Source organism: Scyliorhinus torazame, chromosome 6 (genome assembly GCF_047496885.1).
Source record: "Scyliorhinus torazame isolate Kashiwa2021f chromosome 6, sScyTor2.1, whole genome shotgun sequence".
NCBI lineage: Eukaryota > Metazoa > Chordata > Chondrichthyes > Carcharhiniformes > Scyliorhinidae > Scyliorhinus > Scyliorhinus torazame.
Genome location: NC_092712.1, coordinates 58,735,640 through 58,756,103, shown reverse-complemented (window position 1 = coordinate 58,756,103; position 20,464 = coordinate 58,735,640). Strand labels below are relative to the sequence as shown.

Sequence of the window (20,464 nt, the reverse complement as noted above, 5' to 3'; positions counted from 1 at the left end):
TAATTGGGCCGTTTCCCAATCGTTCTTATCGATTTTCCTCCAATAGAAGGGTGGGTTCCCTGATTGCTGGGCGTGTCCTAGGTGGCCGTTGGTCTACTTTGGTTTTGTCTCCTCTGGCGCCGGGGTGTCTGTCTTAGCATTGCTTCCCTAAATGTTACCCGGAGATGGCTCATTAGTATGTAGATGGTTCTGCAGTCTCGGTCTTGTCTGGGAGCTATAGCTCCAATCAACAGACAAACCTTGCACCTGCTTGCTTTCTCGGTATTGTCCAATTTTCCCTGCATTCTTTGCAAAGTGTCCATTTTGTAATCGGGACGTGGCCATTCCAGATGGCTAAAGCAGGGGGCTAACAGGGCCCCGGAGCAGCCACATGGACAATTTGGGTCAAAGGGCCTGTTTTCATGCTGCAAACCTCTATGACTATTTGATTTACCTTTGTTCGTAGAAGAAAATTGTTGTAATTTTATTGTGATTTAATGTGCTTATTGAAAGACATGTAATCCACAATAATATTTATGGCAGCTATCGATAATGCAATTTTTTGCTATTATACTGAAGTGCTAATGATCTGTAAAACAAATCCTCTGCAGCCTAGGTTTGTAGGTAGGCTCCAGTTGGTGCTTGTGATGAGCCTCTGATTAAGTCTCAAAAGCTAGAACCAAGATTATCAGAGCCTCAAAAACCAGGGGTATGATTTTCCAGACATTCCGCAGGTGATTAAATCTTTACAGATCCAGAGATGGGGTAACCCCACGTTAAAGAGGTGTGAATTGTGTCAAGCCAGGACAGTTGGTAGGATTTTGCAGGCCAGATGGTGGGGAATGAATGTAATGCGACATGAATCCCAGGTCCCGGTTGAGGCCGCACTCGTGTGCGGAACTTGGGTATAAGTTTCTGCTCGGCGATTCTGCGTTGTCGCGAGTCCTGAACGCCGCCTTGGAGAACGCTTAACCGGAGATCAGAGGCTGAATGCCCTTGACTGCTAAAGTGTTCCCCGACTGGAAGGGAACATTCCTGCCTGGTGATTGTCGCGTGATGTCCGTTCGTTCGTTGTCGCAGCGTCTGCATGGTCTCGCCAATGTACCACACTTCGGGACATCCTTTCCTGCAGCGTATGAGGTAGACAACGTTGGCCGAGTCGCAGGAGTATGTACCGCGTACCTGGTGAGTGGTGTTCTCGCGTGTAATGGTGGTATCCATGTCGATAATCTGGCACGTCTTGCAGAGATTGCCATGGCAGGATTGTGTGGTGCCGTGGTCACTGTTCTGAAGGCTGGGTAGTTTGCTGCAAACAATGGTTTGTTTGAGGTTGCGCGGTTGTTTGAAGGCAAGTAGTGGGGGTGTGGGGATGACCTTTTGGCAAGATGTTCATCTTCATCGATGACGTGTTGAAGGCTGTGAAGAAGATGACGTAGTTTCTCCGCTCCAGAGAAGTACTGGACGACGAAGGGTATTGTGTCCCATGTTTGTCTTCTGAGGAGGTCGGTGCGGTTCATTCCATTGACCTTGATGGAGAATTTTATATATTTTTTATTTATGAACATATCTTGAAAACATGCACCTTGGTAGAATATTTTATATTGTCGCAATAGGAAATTAATGTGTAATGATGTCCTTGGAATAGGGTTTGGTATTTCAGAGAAAGTTACAGGTACTTTAAAGTTGAAGATAATAAACTATGTAAACTTCCCATCCAAACCTTTACCTAACATCTCAACGGAAAATGCTGCAAACACAACACTCAGGAAGTCAGGAAGCATTTTTGGGAGAGACAGTAAGTTCATGTTTCAGATCAATGTTCTGATGAAAGATCAACTATATAAAATTGGGAATAAATGCCCATGACCTTATGAGAGGAAATTGTGAATCAATTTTCAAATAATAGTTTGTTTAGTTATTATCTTAAGTCCATATATCAAAGGGAAATGGGTCCCAAGAGGATTTCTTTGTTCGCTTGTTGTTTACTTCAGGTTTTGAATAGCGTTTAATGTTTCTTTTTGCCAATAATCTTGTGACAATGAAGGAGCAGACTGACTGATCGAAATAACAGATGTCCTGTAATTGACCATTTATTGCAGCAATGCTGAATGCAGTGCTTTTACTTAAACTGTAAAGGCTGGTAAGCATGTTCTTGGAAGGTATTTTCCATATTTTCTATCTTAAAATATTGACCAGAATTTTCCAGGCCCTTTTGGATCGAACTCTGAACTGGGGATTGTGGGGGGGGGGGGGGGGGGTTGCACAAACTATCAGTCGTCTTTAGGTCCAGCTTTTGTGGTCAGTGGTAAAGCAAAGGTGGACCTCTGCAGATCTCAAATAAAGCTGCCCAAAAGGATCTCTCAATCAGTGTGTGCGAGTTTTCCCCTTTTTCCCATGGCAGTTCAGATCTGGTGACAAGTCATGAGGTTGCCTTGCCATGTAACAACAAGTGATATTAGCAAGCAGGTAAACATTAGAGTATTCAGACACATCAAACTAGGAACCTAAACGTTTAATGTCCTTACACCACTATGGATTGGTTGGGCTGAATGACCACATATCCTATGTAATTGTATCCTTCATTTTTCATAGAATCGTTAAAGTGCAGAAGGAGACCATTCAGCCCATCGAGTCTGCACCCACCCTATGAAAGAGCACTCCACCCAAGCCCACTTGCCTGCCCTATCCCAATAACTACTTAACCTAACTGCACATCCCTGGACACTAAGGAGTAATTTAACATGGCCAGTCCATCTAACCTGCATATCTTTGGACTGTGAGAGGAAACCGGAGTGCCCGGAGGAAACCCACGCAGACAAGCGGAGAATGTACAAACTCACACAGTCACCCGAGGCCAGAATTGAGTCCAGGTCTCTGGCGCTGTGAAGCAGCAATATTAACCATTATGGCACCCCTAATTTTTACATTTTAAATTTCAGATAAAATATGATTATAATTTGATAGAAAATATGTGGATTTTTTTTCATTATGGAGAAATCTGTGTTCCTCACATACAAAGTTAGTTGTTCAGGGCTAGTGAGGGGAATTAGCTGTGATTATGAAGTTAGAACACCATGAAAAAGCCAGTTACGCGTATGTCACTTTTTCAAGCGTTTTTACAACTAGAATAACAGCATTGGCGTTTGTGTGAATTCCTTTGATTGCAGTCAGTGGTTGTTTCAATAACACACCCTTTGGAGAAGTATAATCACTGACAACTTCTGGATTTCCCAGTTACTCTGTGCAATTGCAGACTCCAGACACTACTGACTGGCTGTTTTAGTGGAGTAATGATTGCAAATACGGATAGATTTTAACTGTCACAATTAACAGGCATACCTTTGTTTGACAGCCTGTAAATCAGACACCTGTCTAAATATTGCTTGCTGTTGACTTTAAAGTTCCTAAGAAAGTTATTTGCTTGGCACCAGACATTATTAGAGTTTAATCAGTACTTCATTGTATTCATTAATAAATATCCAACATAAATAATTTCTTTAGCTTTGAGGAGAGTTTGAATAAACTGGGATTGTTCTCCCTCGAGACGCGGAGGCTTGAGGAGCCACTTGATGTAAGTTTATTAAATTATTAGGGGTATAGATAGGGTGAACAGTTGGAGGCTTTTCCCAGGGCGGAATTGACAATTACAAGGGGGCACAAGGTGAAGGTGAGGGGGGATAGGTTCAGTGGAGATGTGCGGATGAAGTTTGTTAAACAGAGGGTGGTGATGGCCTGGAATGCACTGCCAAGTGAGATATTGAGACCAATAAGTTAACGACCTTTAAGACTTATCTGGATAGGACACGAGATCAGTGCAGGCTTGGAGGGCCGAAGGGCCTGCTCCAGTGCTGTTTTGTTCTTTGTTATAAACTGCAATCAAACTGATCAGTCTTTACCATTTTGATTTCCATGCACTTGTGTAAAAGAAAATTGTGCAATGGATTGCTGACCATATTCTAATCTGCATAGTTACAACAGATGTCGCACAACCTCTGGTTTTAGTAGGTTAGTTTTATCTTTGTGATCATGACAGCAATTCATTTCAGTTGAGCAGCATAAAAGATGTCCAATCAAGCGCGGAGCGGTGACACAGTAATAATCTTTATTATTGTCACAAGTAGGATTACGTTAACACTGCAGTGAAGTTACTGTGAAAATCAGTTGTTAGCACTGCTGCTTCACAGCACCACGGGTTCAATTCTGGTCTTGGGTGGCTACATGGGTGTCTACGTGATTTTCCTCCCAGTACTCCTAGGTGGCTTGGCCATGATAAATTGTCCTTCGTGTCCAGAATAAAGGTTAGGTGGGGTTACTGGGTTACAGGGATAGGGTGGAGGTATGGGCTTAAGTAGGCTGCTCTTTCCAGGGGCTGGTGCAGACTCGATGGGCCGAATAGCCTCCTTCTGCACTGTAAATTCTATGATTCTATGCTACAGTTTCCCCTCACAGCCCAAACATGTGCCAGGTTAGGTGGATTGACCATGCTAAATTCTCCCTTGGTGTCCAAAGGTTGGGTGGGGTTGTGGGGATGGGGTGGGGAAGTGAGCCTGTGTTGGGAGGGTTGGTCCAGACTTGATGGGTTGAATAGCTTCCACCTGCACTGTAGGGATTCCGTGCAATGGAGAGGGCAACCAATTTGTCAAGAGATCGCATGCAAGGCACTTTGGGATTCTGCATCTGTCATGAAAATCCTTGCTCTAGTCTTAGCAGCTCAAAGCTTGGGTCTATCAGGTGGCCCAAAAGATTTTTTCTGGAATTCATGAGAATTTCAGATGGCTTGTATCTATCTGGACTTTGGAGTATTCTTTAAAAACATTGTAAATTTATTAGAAATACATTGCCTGACAGCCAATCTATTCAAAAGTGATTAGCCCAGTGTCTACATAGTTGAAAGTAGTTTGCATATGTTTTTTTATGAATTTCTTTATTTGCTGTTGGAATAACATTTACATTCTGTTGCTTGATAATCATGGTGGGTTAGTTCACTGCACCACCAAGCTCATTCCATGCTGTGTAGTGTCATGACCAGACCAGCGCAGCATCAGTTTGCAGGCCACTACAATCCATTTCTTTTAATATCCTACTGCTTTCAATTTTCAAATGACAATTCAAAGAGCACAAGGGGAAAGAATCTCTGTTTCACAGCTTAAATGACTACGATATTGGCCGTGATTTAACCACTGTGTTGCGCCCGGCGCAGAGCTGGGCCTTCTGGTTAAATAGCGGGAAAGGCCAAAATCGAGAGTCTTGCTGGGTGTGAATCAATTCCCTATCACACCCAAATAATTTCCATCTCATTAGCCAGATGAAAGTTGAATGTAACGACCTCTCTGGAATGAACTGGCTCCCCAATGAGAAAATACGCGGCTGTTGTTTAGTGTTCCTTTTTTAAAAACGTGAAGCTGGCGCAATGGCCGCTGAAGGGAACTGAGGAGATGAGTTTGCCATTTCCATTTTCTGCAATGGTTCTCAGGGGCTCTGGATCTGCTGCCCCAGTGCAGCGAGGGGGGGCGGGTGGAGGGGTTGGGGGGGGGGGGCGCGGGTGGAGGGGTTGGGGGGGGGGGCGGGTGGAGGGGTTGGGGGGGGGGCGGGTGGAGGGGTTGGGGGGGGGGGCGGGTGGAGGGGTTGGGGGGGGCGGGTGGAGGGGTTGGGGGGGGGCGGGTGGAGGGGTTGGGGGGGGCGGGTGGAGGGGTTGGGGGGGGTGGAGGGGTTGGGGGGGGTGGAGGGGTTGGGGGGGGTGGAGGGGTTGGGGGGGGTGGAGGGGTTGGGGGGGGTGGAGGGGGTTGGGGGGGGTGGAGGGGTTTGGTGGGGGGGGGCGGAAGGGGTTTGCACGTGTCACCAGTGGAATATGTAGATGCCAGGATTTGGTTCATGTGAGATTGGGCCATGACAGAGGGCCCGCTTTGTGATGGTCTGTTGTGCCCTCCACCGGCACAGCAGCGGGACGACATGCAGCCTTGTCTGAGGAGGAGGAGTCAGACAAGAAGGGGCTGGAGGACGAGCCCAGGGAGGAAATGCAGGAAGTGCCGGAGGGCTGGCGGCGGCAGGGTTCCGGCATGCTCTGACCAGGGAGGCCATCATCCTCGCCCAATTCTCATAGGACGAGATTTTGTCTGTTCCCCTTGCTCCAATCCCTCCTTTCCGCTCCCCAATCACTCCTTTCCCCACTTCCTTTCCCCCCCCCCCCCCACCCCCACCGACCCTTCATCCCCCCCCCCCCCCCACCAATCCCTTTTTATCCCCAACTCCTCCTTTCCCCAACCCTCATGGGATGAGTCATGCCATAGACATCACCACTCAAGATGCTGACCTGGTGTTGCAGGCTTTCCACTGTGGTTGCCACCCTCGCAGTGTTAACCTTGGTGCCACATATTAGAATCATGGAATCACTCCAGTGCAGAAGGAGGCCCCCTGGAAGAGCACCCTACCTAGGCCCACTCCCCTGCCCTAACCCTGCAACCACACCCAACCTGGGCACTAAGGAGCAATTTAGCGTGGCCAATCTACCTAACCTGCACATCTTTGGACTTTGCACATCATTTCCTGCGCCCGTAGCGTTTGGGATTCCTCCAATCGGCTATGTACTCGCTGGAATGTCACTGACATTCCTCATGAATCTCAGAGCAGCGTCCTATCATCTGCATCAACTTGGAGAGGGGGCGTGGAATGGCTCTGGGCGGCTGTATCATGTGAGATAATGGACAAGTGGTCAGCGAGAGGGAATGATCATTTGTCTGGCATCAACAACTCGCCTGAGACAGGTCATCTCGGTGAAGGGGTAGTGGGTTCTCACGTCTTGTGGCGCAAGCCAGCCTCGACGTCGGTGACATCTCTCCTGAGATAACCCTGTGATTTCCACAGCCCGTTCCTCATACGGGGTGAGGACTGAAATTCCTCGTACTCTGCCCCCGCCGACTCTTGGGCCTTTCCTGCTTATTATGGGCTATATTCTCCTGTGGGGACAAAGAGAGGGCATTGTGAGCTGCACGCTTGATGGGTTGGGGGAGGGGGGAGGGGTCTACAGCAGGTGGCATATCTGGGCACTGCACCTGGACATGAAAGGGTTGTGCTAGTGGACGCCAACGGTTCCTAAGGAGCAAGCGCAAAGATCGGATGTGGGGAGCATGCGAGGTGTCAACCGTTGATTGCGGGGGGGGGGGTTTGTTGGGAATTTGAGGGTGGCAGGTGGAACTGATTCCAGGAGAGACGTGGTAACTTATTCTTGCAGCTCACTGGAGGTCGTTGGCCTTCTTTATTGGCCAGCAGTCCTCCTGGTCATGCTGCGCACACTGACAACCTCTACCACTGCCTCCCAGGCGGTATTGGTGACCCTGCTATTGTTCCTCTGACCCCGTCAGGAGAACGGGATGTCCTGTCTCGCATCAATGGCATCGGGAAGCCTGGCCAGGTTGGCATCCCGAAAGCGAGGAGCAGATCTGCGGGCTGCCATGCTTGTGTATTGACTGGGAGTGTGCGGTGAGGGAGCGTTTAAAAGCAGCTTCCTCTTGTTAGCGACGAGTCACTGAGGCGTTAGTCTGGCGCATCAGACTGCGAGATGGCCACTAATGGCGAGTAGCTCGTGGGGGCTCATTTCTGTAAGTGCCGTTAAATGTAGGCTGCAATCTCGCCAACATGGCTGTCGAGAAACAGCCTGCCGATCACGCCCAAAATGACACTTTCCCAGTGATTTACCTGAGAACAGAAAGCAATAGTAACAAGTAGGAAATGTTGATTTTTAAGCAGCGCTACTGTCAAAAGTAAATCTAATTCACAGGGTGCTGTAATTAGATTAAGGACAGTAGAATCATTTCAAAATGTGATACTGGAGCAATACAGTGTTTAAATGGAGAACACCGGAAATCCTAGCAGTTATCATCTCATTTGCTAATTTGAGCTGCTCTACAATTTCATGATGACTACGAAAAGCAAACTGGAGGGAAGAATGAGAAGTAACCCTTAAATACATAAATGCAAGTATCTAGGAGTTAATAAACCAGTGAATTGAAATTGAAGCAACACTTGATTAAAGCAAGACTTTGTCCATTTTGTGGTGATTTGCCCTAAAATGTTTTCACAGCTGCTAAGTGATGCATAACATTACTTACCTACTATATTCAAAATTAAATCAGCAAGAAAGTAAAGACCTGGATTATAGAAATCATAGAATTTACAGTGCAGAAGGAGGCCATTCGGCCCATCATGTCTGCACCGGCCCTTGGAAACAGCCTACACCTCCAACCAATCCCCATGACCCAGTAACCCCACCCAACGTTTTTGGACACGGGCAATTTAGCATGGCTAATCCACCTAACCTGCACATCTTTGTACAGTGGGAGGAAATCGGAGCACCTGGAGGAAATCCACGCAGATACAGGGCGTGATTCTCCGAAATGGAGACTGTATTTGCGCTGTCGTGAATGCCGTCGCGTTTCACGACGGCGCAAACAGGTGCGGGTACAACCGATTCTGGCCCCCACAGGGCCCCCACAAATCCAATAATGAATGGTTTCACTTGATAAACGTGCATTGATGACATCATACTTAGTCAGCTTGTGTAAACATGCATTGTGATAATTAAAACATTTACAATTATGTGGGGTTTGTGTGCTAAAAGGGAATCTTTGGGCTTTCCTAGGGCCGGGCAAGGGGGAAAGGGACCCGGGCCTCCACGCTGGCCGGTTTAAGTCGGCCAGTGAACGAGAGTGAGGTGGGGGGAGGGGCTGCGGCCATCGGAGCCTGGCAGAACAGGGTCCGAGTGGTCTAGCCGGGGTGGAAAGTTGGGGGGAAGGAACCGAGGTTGGGAGGAGGAGTTTTACAAGAGGCAGTGGACGGGAGGAGCTGGAGACTTTGGGGGGTGGGGGGGTACAACTCTGGGGTATCATGTACGGTACTCTTTCAGAGGCTGGATGGCGTTGGTTGGGGGGGTGGGGAGCTGTGTAAGATTAAGGGTGACTACGGGTAATCCCTGATTCCTTTTTGCCATTTGTTTATGTAAACATGCGGGTTGAGGTTTGGGGGTTGGTGGGTAGATGGGATCGTTGTTATTATGGGGATTGACATATCTTGTTGATTATTGTTTATTGTTGATGGGTGTAAATGTGGGAGAAAATGTGAAAAAGGAGGAGAATAAAAAATTTAAAAAAAACATTTACAATGACAAAGCCAGACCGGTGTGATTATACAGCATAAAAGCTACAGTTTGTAACCCATCTTTGGGTTCAGATGATTATAAATAGCTCAGTTTGACATATGTGGAACACTTCTGCACATCTCTCAACTTTTCAAATAAACAGTTTAAATGCCGCGTTAAAATAACAAAGGAAGGATGTCCTTGCTTGCAGTCAATTACTACGAGCCTTCAATGTTGTTACTGAAATGAACTTTGCAACCGTTTGCCACTTTTTGAAAGTTATCTGCTGAGAATAACTCTTTCTGTTTTAATCAACAGTTACTTGAAATTAACTGGACAGGACTGACAAATCTTCTGGACATCCCTGGACTGAAGTAAGTGCAGAATCGTTTGAGATGTTTCTGAAGGATTCAACAACCTCCTGTTTGGCCATTTTACAAAGTTGAGACTGGAAAATGGTGCAGTTTGTTTTAATTTTAAATGAGAGGTTCTTGTTTTAGAATCTATTTTATGATGGTGCAAGTGCTGGAAAGTTTGGTATAATAAATGAACAGCAAGGGACCTGAGACTTTGGGAATTCCCAAAATACTTCTGGATATTTGTGAATGAAAGCATGCATCTAAGCTGAAACAATTTCCTATTAATGTTTACTTAAGATGTGATACTCTTCCAACTAGCTTCCTAAATTAATGTCAGAAAATGCTGGAAAAATCAGCAGCTTTGGCAGTGTCTGTGGTTCTTCAGTCCATCAGGCCTGACTCCTTCCTCATGAATCCACTCATGTAATCCCATTCACTTTTCTTGCTCCCAATATTCTATTATGAAAAAGCAATGGGCGTGATTCAACCAAACAATTTTGGGCGTGGTTGGCGGGGTGTGTCTCGCCGGATTTTTGGGTGAGATCCACACCGCTATTCAACCGAGTGGCATTGCCATGGTGCCTGCTGGATGCCAGAGAGAGAGGCAGGGGGCCACCCTGCCCAGTCTCCGACCACCCAGAGGTCTCCAATGGTCTGGGAACACTTACAGGTGCTGTTACGCCTGGTCCATGTTTGTGTGGACCAGTACTAAACAACATCTGGTCCTGGCCCTGCTGGGGAGGCCATTAGTTCCAGGCCCCTAGGAGAATCCGGGCAGACATATTTAAATCAGCTTAGTATCTCATTTAAATATGCTGATCTGGATCTTGCCCAGTGAGGGTGAGATCCAGATCACGACGTCTCGTGAGTTCGATGAATCTTGCAATCACGAATCCAGCGAAATTCAACGGCCTCGTCGCGTCACCATGTTGGGCGTGACAAGGCCGTAGAATCGTGTCCAATGATTTCCCTTGCATAATCAATGCACATTAAGAGCAGCGCCCTCTATTTTACTAAGTTGATGGTTACTATGATGATTCCACATCAGAACATCCACTTCAACCATAGCAGATAAGAAACTTTGTTTCTTTTCACAGTACTCAGACTGAGTTTGAAAGGGTGCTTTGGGTTTGGGCATAAGTTTAGTTACAGGAATCATTACTTACTGCATGCACGATATTTACAGCACAGAAATTGATCATATGACTGAAAAAAGTCTCTGCAGATCATTATTCTTCACATGAGCCTCCTCCTACTCTATCAACATCCTTCTCTTTCAGTTCCTTTCTCACATATGCACTCCCTCATGCCGACCCAGGACAGTCATGTCATCAGCAAACGAGGAGATGGGGTTGGAGCCAAATTTTGCCCCACAAGTGGTGTGTGCATAAGGAGTATAGTAGGGGGCTAAGTACGTAGCCTTGCGGGGCCCCGTTATTGAGGATTTTCGTGAAGGAATGAAAATGAAAACCACTTATTGTCACAAATAGGCTTCAAATGAAGTTACTGTGAAAAGCCCCTAGTCGCCACATTCTGGCGTCTGTTCGGGGAGGCTGGTACGGGAATTGAACCGTGCTGCTGGACTGCTTTGGTCTGCTTTCAAAGCCAGCGATTTAGCCCAGTGTGCTAAACCAGCCCCAACAAAGTATCGTTTATCCTTACTGATTGTGATTTATGGGTCAGGAAGTCCAGGATCCATTGCAGAGGGAGGAGCAACGTTCTAGATTTTGGAGTCCCAACACCATAATTGGCTGGGATTATGGTGTTGAAGGCAGAGCTGTAATCAATGAATAGGAGTCTGACACAGGAGTCATAGAGTCATAGAATTTACAGTTCAGAAGGAGGGCATTAAGCCAGAGGTAGTGGTAGAGCCGGGTACAATTTTGTCCTTTTAAAAAGCAGTCAGACAGTTACATGGGCAGGTTGGGTTCAGAGGGATATGGGCTAAATGCAGGCAAGTGGGACTAGCTTAGTGATAGAAACTGGGCGACATGGACCAGCTGGGCCAAAGGGCCTGTTTCCATGCTGTAAACATCTATGACTCTATGATCTATGACACTTCTCTAGCTTTCTATTAAGTGCATCAATGCTATTCGGCTCATATTTTCTCTGTTCCAACATTGCCATTTGGTCAAATTCTTGGAACTCACTAAACAGCACAATGGAGTACCTCTACCACATGGGCTACAATGTTACAAGAAAAGGACTACAATGTTACAAGAAAGTGACTCACCACCACTTAGTTAAGGACCAAAAGCTACTCCCACAGTGCTGCTCTATGTCTGTAAACAAGCAGTTCTGCGATGAGCTGCAGTTTAAGATCGTTCCTTTGGGATATTAGTTAAAAATGCAAGTGTTCGCGTATCCATGTTGAGGGCTAGGTGTTAACAGATAAGTGTTTGTACCCAATGCAGGTTAATTAAAGCATCTATTTAATTTCTGAGGAGAATGGCATTACTTTTGCATTAAGAAGCACATTTGGTTAATTTCAGATAAGAGTTGCCCCAAAGTGCCCAATGTAATTATCAGGTAGCATGGGATTGTTACACTTTTTGCTTTAGGATGTTGTGCAAGCAGGAATGTGTTGAGCTTTACCATAACAGAATGTGTTTATTCAATCAGAAGACCTATCTAGTATAGTGAACCAGATGCAAAAGAAATTAGTATATCCTGCAGCTTGTCCATTTGGTTTTTGTTTTTCTGATACATCAGGAGCACAATTTCAAAAGGAAAATATAGTGAACATTATCAAAATAATAGCCAAATCAGTAATAATATTTTAAAATTCATTCCAAGTAGTATAATAAGACAGTAAAGCTCATAGGTTACCTCATGTCCTGAATTTTTCAGATGGCATGGGCTTTATCTGGAGAGTCAGCAAGCAACGCATCCCTGCTGACTCCAACAGGCTTGCTGCCATTTTGCGCTCAAGTGAGCATTGATTGCCAGCAGGCAGGGCTTCATTCCGTACTTAGAAGGATGTCCCATCTTGGAGAGCTGCGCAGATTGGCCAACTGCTCTCCAGCCCATCCAGACACAGCACTGCAGTGGCCGGAAGACATGGCACTGGGACAAAGTGCAGTGGGCCAATGTGAAAGTAAATGGCAGGGGTCCTGAGGAGGGGAGGGTAGGGGATGCCTGGAGGAATCGCAAAGGTGGACAATTGTGTGAGGTGGGGATAGGGGGAGGGGAGGCAGATCCAGAGCTGTCTGGCCTGTGGGGGGAGGGGGAGGGGGGGGGGGGGATCCCAGTCAGATGGGCGCTTCCAATGATGGTGTGTCACCTTCCTGCCCGAAATCGAGGATCTTGGCTTTTAAAAAATTTCCTACCCCAAGTTTTCTGGCACCCTCCACTGTAAAATCACGCCTGGGCACTGTGGGTGGGATCCTGGAGAGAATCCTGTCCATGAGTCTAAAATTGAGGCCCATGTCCCTCCTGCACGCTGTAAAATTATTTCATGACAGAAATTATTTCCTCTATGCTCATTCTTGCAAAGAGTGAAATGATTTGGTTTTCAATAAGCTTGTTGACTCTTAATGCACCACAGTAAAAAAAAAAGACACTTTAATAGAGAACCTCCATTCTGGAACATCAAGTCATTAAATATTTCTGACTATCTTCATTTAAAATTGTTTTTGGTTGTTTACCTTGGGAACAGTAAGTGGGTGAGACGTTGACAACCAGGGAGTGCCTTGGTTACTCGCATTGTTTTCCTTTTCTTAACCCTTGCATGCTGGACAAATTGATTTGTATTTTTAATGTCTTTTCTTTCCCTCATTCGTTTGTAATTTCTTCATGTACAGTCAGATGTGTTACATCAGCCATAGGTATGTCTGCTTTAGACCGATTGGGCTGGATTTTCCAATCCTCTTTGAAATCGGAAACATTTTTCTTTTGCAAATAATTTCCCCATTCCTTTCAAAAACCATGCCATTTCTTTAATATATGAAAGTAACCGAGTTTAAATTACAGTATGGATTCCAAAACTGGAGCAGCTAGTTAAACATCAAAATAACAGTGATAGAATAGAATTAGAGACAGCGGCAGTTAAATATGAATATACACGGGTAACAACTACAGCTAATGATATCACAGCACTTAGTAATGGACATGAACTATCGATTTAAATAGGAAATGCACAATGATAACACTCACTAGGCACAATTAATATCAGGGGTACTCAAGAGGCCAAAATTAGAAGTGTGTGTGAGTACCTTGGAGGATGGTGGGGCGGGAGGAGATTACAAAGGTAAGGAGGCTCAAATCCTTGATGAGACTTGAAAACAAGGATGAGAATTTTTACATCATGGGGCGGGATTCACTGTCAGCCGACACCGAAATTGGGAAACGCGATTGGGCAGAATCGGGAGGCGATTTCACGCCAAATCGCAATTCTCCGCTGCCTCGACAGCTGCATCATTGCGTTCCAGAACATATGTACAATAAAAATGGTTTGCATATCGTTAACGGGCCTGACCCGAAATTCTCCAGCACCTCCGCGATTCTCTGCCTCTGATGGGCCGTGTGCCGAGGTGACCCCCCCCCCCCCCCCCCCCCCAACGTGACTGGGGCAGTGCTCAGGCACAGACTACCATTTCCGCAGCCTGAAAGACAGCCACCTTACTGCACACCCCACTGACCACCGACCTTGGCCCCTGGTTCTGCAGCGTGACCATCATCGACACATTATGCACGTCTGCGCCCAGGTGCCTGGACCGCTCTGGAGGGGGCCTCCAGTATGACGCTGAGAGGGTTGCCCACATTGTGGTAGCCTGGTGCGTCCTCCAAAACATCATGCAGCAGAGGGGCAACGCGCTGTAGGAGGAGGATGAACTCTAGGCCTTGTATGATGAAGATATGCACCCCCCCCCCTGGCCGAAACCCCCTCTGTGTTACATACCCACTGCACTATGGGTTGTGGATCCTGGGTTGGCACAGTGGGTCTGGTCCATGGGATGGGGGATGATGGCAACCCACTGTGCGATGGGCTATGGTGCTCCGCATCGTCTGACATCATCTGACTCTAAACTTCCCACCGTCTGGGTGATCCCTCCATCACACGGTCCCATCAGATCCCTGGGGTGACAGTGGTGGGGACGGCAGGGGAGGGTGGGGAGCGAGAAGAGTTTGGCCCGCTCTGGGCTCGACCAAGGTCTGCATGCTTGTGGCCATGGAGCACAGGGAGTGGACCATCGTTGTCAGATTCTGTGCCACATCATGCTTTGACTGTGCCACATCAGCCATAGGTTGGGGTTATTTTCCTTGGAACAAAGAAGGCTGATGGGTGACTTAAATGAGGTGTAAAATTATGAGGGAAAGATATAGGGTGAACAGGATAAAATTGTTTCCCTTGGTGGAGAATTCTAGAACAAGAGGACATAGATTCAAGATAAGTGGCAGAAGGTTTTAGAGGGGACATGAGGAAGAACTATTTTACGCAGAGGTCCGTGGGAGTCTGGAATTCGCTGCCCGAATTGATGGTGGAGGCAGAGACCCTAAACTCTTTTTAAATACCTTGACCTGCACCTTGAGTGTTGTAAGCTACAGGGCTATGGACTGGGTGCAGGAAGGCGAGATTAGGAAGGGCACCTGGGTGTCCTCGGACTGGCATGGACATGATGGGCCGAATGGCCTCCTTCTGTGCTGTAACCTTTTTATGGTTCAATAGCTCAGATGACTGATTGGGTTTGCATGAAGCACAGTGGTTAGCGCTGTTGCTTCACAGTGTCAGCATCCTAGGTTTGATTCCCGGCTTGGGCCACTGTCTGTGTTGAGTCTGCATGTTCTCCTAGTGTCTGCATGGGTTTCCTCCAGGTGCTCTGGTTTCCTCCCACAAGTCCCGAAAGACATGCTTGTTAGGTAATTTGGCCATTCTGAATTCTCTCTCCGTGTACCTGAACAGGCGCCGGAATGTGGCGACTCGGAGCTTTTCACAGTAACTTCATTGCAGTAACTTCATAAGCCTACTTGTGACAAAAAGATGATTATTGTGAAGAGCTGGTGCAGATGGGAGGTTTTAGATTCCTGGATCATTGGGACTGTTTCTGGGGAAGGTGGGACCTGTACAAGTGGGAAGGCCTACATCTGAAACAGAGTGGGGCAAATATCCTTGCTGGAGGGTTTGCTGGTATTGTGGGGAGGAGTTAAACTAATTTGGCAGGGAGAGGAGGCACAAACTGTGAGCAGAATAGGGACACCACATAATACAGTAAAGCAATCCAGTCAGAGGGAATACAGCTGTATTAGGTTTCAAGGGAGTAAGACAAGACTGGATGGCCTCTACTTTAATGCTCGAGTATTGTAGGTAAAATGTATGAGTTGAGGGCATGGATAGACACGTAGAATTGTGATATAGTAGCCATCACGGAGACGTGTTTGAGGGAGGGACAGAATTTGTAGCTCAACATCCCAGGGTATAGAATCTTCAGACGAGACTGAAGAGACGGTAAAAGAGGAGGAGGCATTGCATTATTCGTTAAAACGTCAGATACTGCAGTAAGAAGAGATGATATCTTGGAGGGGGCCTGAAATGAAGCTTTGTGGATAGAGTTTAGGATTAAAAATGCCCATCCATGTTGTGGTGTTTATTATAGACCCCCAGGTGGTCAGTAGGAAATTGAGGAGCAAACATTATAACAATAGAGTAATTAGAAAAGGCGATTTCAACTTTCCCAACATGAATTGGGATAGTCATAGTGTTAAGGACTTCGATGGAGTTGAGTTTTTAAATGTATACAGGAGAACGTTTTAGGTCAATATGTAGAGGGTCCAGCAAGGGACGGCACAGTGCTGGACCTAATTCTGGGGAATGAAGACAGATCGATGGTTTGAGGTGTTGGTGGGAAAGAATTTTAGTGATAGTGACCACAACATGGTACAATTTAAGCTGGTTATGGACAAAGAAATAGACCAGTTTAAAAAAAGATTTTGGATTAAGGGAGAGCAGATTTTACTAAAATAAGGCAAGATCTGGCCAAGGTAGACTGGGAAGAGTTACTTGTGGAGAAATCTACAGATGAGCAGTGGGGGTAAAAAGAAAATGGGGAGGGCACAGGCACAACATGTTCCCTCGAGAGTGATAGGAAGGAGTAAAAAGCCCCGAAAACCATGGATGACCAGTGATAATTCAGGAAACGATGTGAAGGAAAAGAGAGGTTTTTAGAAAGTACAAGGGGAGAAAATCAATGGAGGCATTAATGGAGTCCAGAAAGTGCAGAATGGAGCTTAAGCAACCAATTAGGAGAGCAAAGAGGGGATATGAGAAAGCTCTGGCTGCTAAAAGTAGGGAAAATCCCAAGAAATTCGAAGTATATCAATGGGAAGATGATGAGTAGGGACCGGGGAGAAATCTGTGGGTGGAGCCAGAGGACATCGGTAAGGTGTTGAACGAATACTCCACATCTGTCTTCACTGAGAATGAGGATGTAGGTATGGTACTCTGGGAGAGAGACTGAAGTTTTTGAGTAAATTGTCATAGGGAGTGACAAGGTATTGGAGGTGTTGGCAGGCTTAAAGGTGGACAAATCTCCAGGTCCGGATGGATTGTCCCAGGCTGCTGTGGCAGGCGAGGGAGGAGATTGCAGGGAATCTGACCCAAATTTTTTCTGGCCACAGGGAAGTTGCCAGAGGACTGGAGAAGAGCTAATGTGATTATTCAAGAAAGGTTGTAGAGATAAGCCAGGGAATGACAGACCAGTGAGTCTCACGTCAGTGGTAGGCAAACTATTGGAGAAAAAAAAGGGAGAATCGATCTCCACTTGGAGAGGGCAAGGTTTGACCAGGGATAGTCAGCATGGCTTTGTCAGAGAGGGGTCATGCCTAACAAATCTGATTGAATTTTGTGAGGAGGTGACCAGGTGTGTAGATGAGGGTATTTCTTTTTCTTTCGTGGGATGTGATGTCACGGGCAAGGCCAGCATTTGTTGCCTGCCCCTAATTGCCCTCAAACTGAGTGGCATTTTAAGACACATTGCTGTGGATCTGGAGTCACATGTAGGCCAGACCAGGTAAGGATGGCAAATTTTCATCCCTAAAGGGCATTAGAGAACCAGTTGGGTGTATACGACAATCAGCAATGGTTTCATGGTCTTCATTAGACTTTTAATACCACCATCTGCTGTGGTGGGATTCAAACCCATGTGCCCAGAGCATTATCCTGGGTGTCTGGATTCTTGGGCAGACCCTCAACATTGAGGATGACTTGCCTTCACTCCAGGGAGGTGGGTTATGTAGTGGCTGAATAGTCCGATCCTGGATCCGCATACTGTGCCACAGGTTCGGCAGGTGGTGATTGATGAGGTGGGTGGATGGGACATTCTGGATTCTGCACTGTCCTTCCGTTGTTTACGCTTGACCTCCGCGTGCTCCAGGTGATCAGTGCCTTCGCGAATGCTTTTTCTCCAGGTTGTGCCTTCTACGGCAAGTGATTTCACATTGGTGGGGATGTTGCATTTATTTAGGGAGGTTTTCAGAGTGTCCTTGTTGCGAGAGGAGGCTCCCGAGATATGGGAAATGATCCACATTGTCAAAGGGCTCACCATGGATCTTGATGGTTGTGGGGCAGCTTTGTGTGGCAGAGCGGGCTGGCAGAGAACCTTTGTTTTGCAGATATTTAGGCTGAGGCCCATCCTCTCATGCCTCGGTGAATGTGTTCACGGTGGTTTATAGCTCGGCCTCTGTGCACACGCACGGGTGTCATCTGCGTACTGAGGCTTGACGACAGAAGTTGGGGTGATCTTGGTTCTGGCTTGTAGCTATCGGAGGTTGAACAGTTTCCCGCTTGTCTGGTAGGTTAGCTCCACTCCAGCGAGGAGCTTCAGGGTGATGGGGTTGAGTGTTGTTGTGAGGAAGATGGAATAGAGCGTTGGTGCGATGACTCAGCCCTAGTTCACCTCAGTTTGCACCCGTATTGGGTCTGTGGTGGTTCCATTTGTGAGGATCACGTCTTGCATGTCATTGTGGAGCATGTGGTTAATAGTGAGGAATTTCTGCAGCTGAATTTGAGGAGGATGTTCCATAATCCCTCATGGTTGACAGTGTCAAAAGTCTTTGCGTGATTGAAGAAGGCCATGTACAGAGGTTGATGCTGATCCCTGCACTTTTCCTGGATTTCCTGCGAGCTGAAGATCAAGTCCATTGTGCCTCTTGATGGGCGGAAGCCACAGAGACTTGGAAAGGAGCTCTTCAGCCACTGGGAGGAGATAATTGAGGATTTACGCGATGACCTTTCCCGTGGTGGAGAGTTGGGAAATCCCTCTAATTTCCGCAGTCAGATCTGTCTGCTTTCCTGAAGGTGGTCACAATTAAGGTATCTCTGAGATGATCTGGCATGCTCTCGTTCTTCCAGACAAGGTTGATGAGGTTGTGGATTCTTGTCAAGACTGCATCTCCGCCACATTTTAGTACTTCTGCAGAGATTCCATTTGCGCCAGAGACCTTCAGCTGTCGGAAGGCTTTTTCGATCTGGCAAACTGGGGTTATACTGAGATAGTGGCGGATAGCGTGTTGCGGAATGTCGAGTGTGTGGCGTCTCCATCGAAGGTCAATAGGGTTAATCAATCGAGGCATAGATTACAAAAGCAGGGAGGTTTTATTGGACTTGTATAAAACTGTGGTGAGGCCACAGCTGGAATACTGTGTGCAATTCTGGTCGCCACGTTATAAGAAAGATGTTATTTTACTGGAGGGGGTGCAGAGGAGATTCACAGAATGTTGCCAGGGATGCAACATTTAAGTTATGAAGAAAGGTTGGATGGACTTGGGTTGTTTTCATTGAGCAGAGAAGACTGAGGGGCGACCTGATTGGGGTGTACAGGGTTATGAGGGGAATGGGCAGAGTAGGTACAGAACAGCTATTTCCTCAGTTGAAGGGTCAGTCACGAGGGGACATAAGTTCAAGGTGAGGGGAAAGAGATTTAGGGGGGATGTGAGGAAAAACATTTTTACCCAGAGGGTGGTGACAGTCTGGAATGCATTGCCTGGGGACAGTCTGGAATACACTGCCTGGGAGGGTGGTGGAGGCGCTTGACCCGCATCCTTTTAAAAAGTACCTGGATGAACACTTGGCACGTCAGAACATTCATGGCTATGGGCCAATTGCTGTCAAATGGGATTAAGTGGTCCGAAGGGCTTCTTTTGCCCTGTATTTTCTGTAATTCTGTAATAGATGTAGGATGTTAGCTAGAAATGTGTTGTAATGATCAAGTACAGATGTAACAATGATATGGGTGAGGGTTTCAGCAATTGGTGAACTGTGGCTAGTGAACCATAGAATTCCTACAGTGCTGAAGGAGGCCTTTCGACTCATCGAGTCTGCAACCACCCTCCTGAAAGAATTCCCTACCTAGATCCTCTCTCCTGCCCTATCACTGTAACACCACCTGACCTGCACTCCTTTGGACTGTGGGAGGAAACCGCAGCACCGGAGGAAACTCACGCAGACACGGGAAGAAACCCACGCAGACACAGGAGGAATGTGCAAACTCCACACAGATAGTCACCTGAGGCTGGAATTGAACCTGGGTCCCTGGCGCGTGGAGTCAGCAGTGCCTGCCACTGTGCCAAGTTGGTCTTATGGCCTTATGCCACTGTGCCAAGTTGGATCAGAAATGTTAGAGGTGGGATTACCGGTCTTGGTGATTGTGTGGATTAAAAATAAATAATTTAGGATGTGGGCGTCGCTGGCTAGGTCTTTCCTAATTGCCTTGATTCCTAATTGAGCTGCCCTCAATCCGTCAGGGATAGGTGCATCCACAGTGCTGTTAGAGAGGGAGTTCTAGGATTTTGACACTGCAGCAGCAAAGGAACGGCAATATATTTCTAAGTCAGGATGGTGAGTGACTTGGAGGGGAACTCCAGGTGGTGGTGTTCCCATGTGTCTGCTGCTCTTGTCCATCGAGATGGTAAAGATCATGAGTTTGGAAGCTGGTGCCTAAGGAACCTTGGTCAGTTCCTGCAGTATATCTTGTAGATGGCACACACGGCTTTCACTGTTCAT

General features: G+C 46.9%; 1 protein-coding gene across 4 annotated transcripts in view; it reads left to right on the top strand.

Moving 5' to 3' along the window:
- The window catches only part of LOC140424807 (extended synaptotagmin-2-like), a 338,421-nt gene that overhangs the window by 221,098 nt on the left and 96,859 nt on the right, over window positions 1–20,464 (top strand). For all 4 annotated transcript variants that reach the window (XM_072508235.1, XM_072508234.1, XM_072508233.1 and 1 more), the window contains exon 7: window positions 9,428–9,483. In XM_072508235.1, the coding sequence (XP_072364336.1) occupies window positions 9,428–9,483 (56 nt within the window). The remainder of the gene's footprint in view (window positions 1–9,427; window positions 9,484–20,464) is intronic.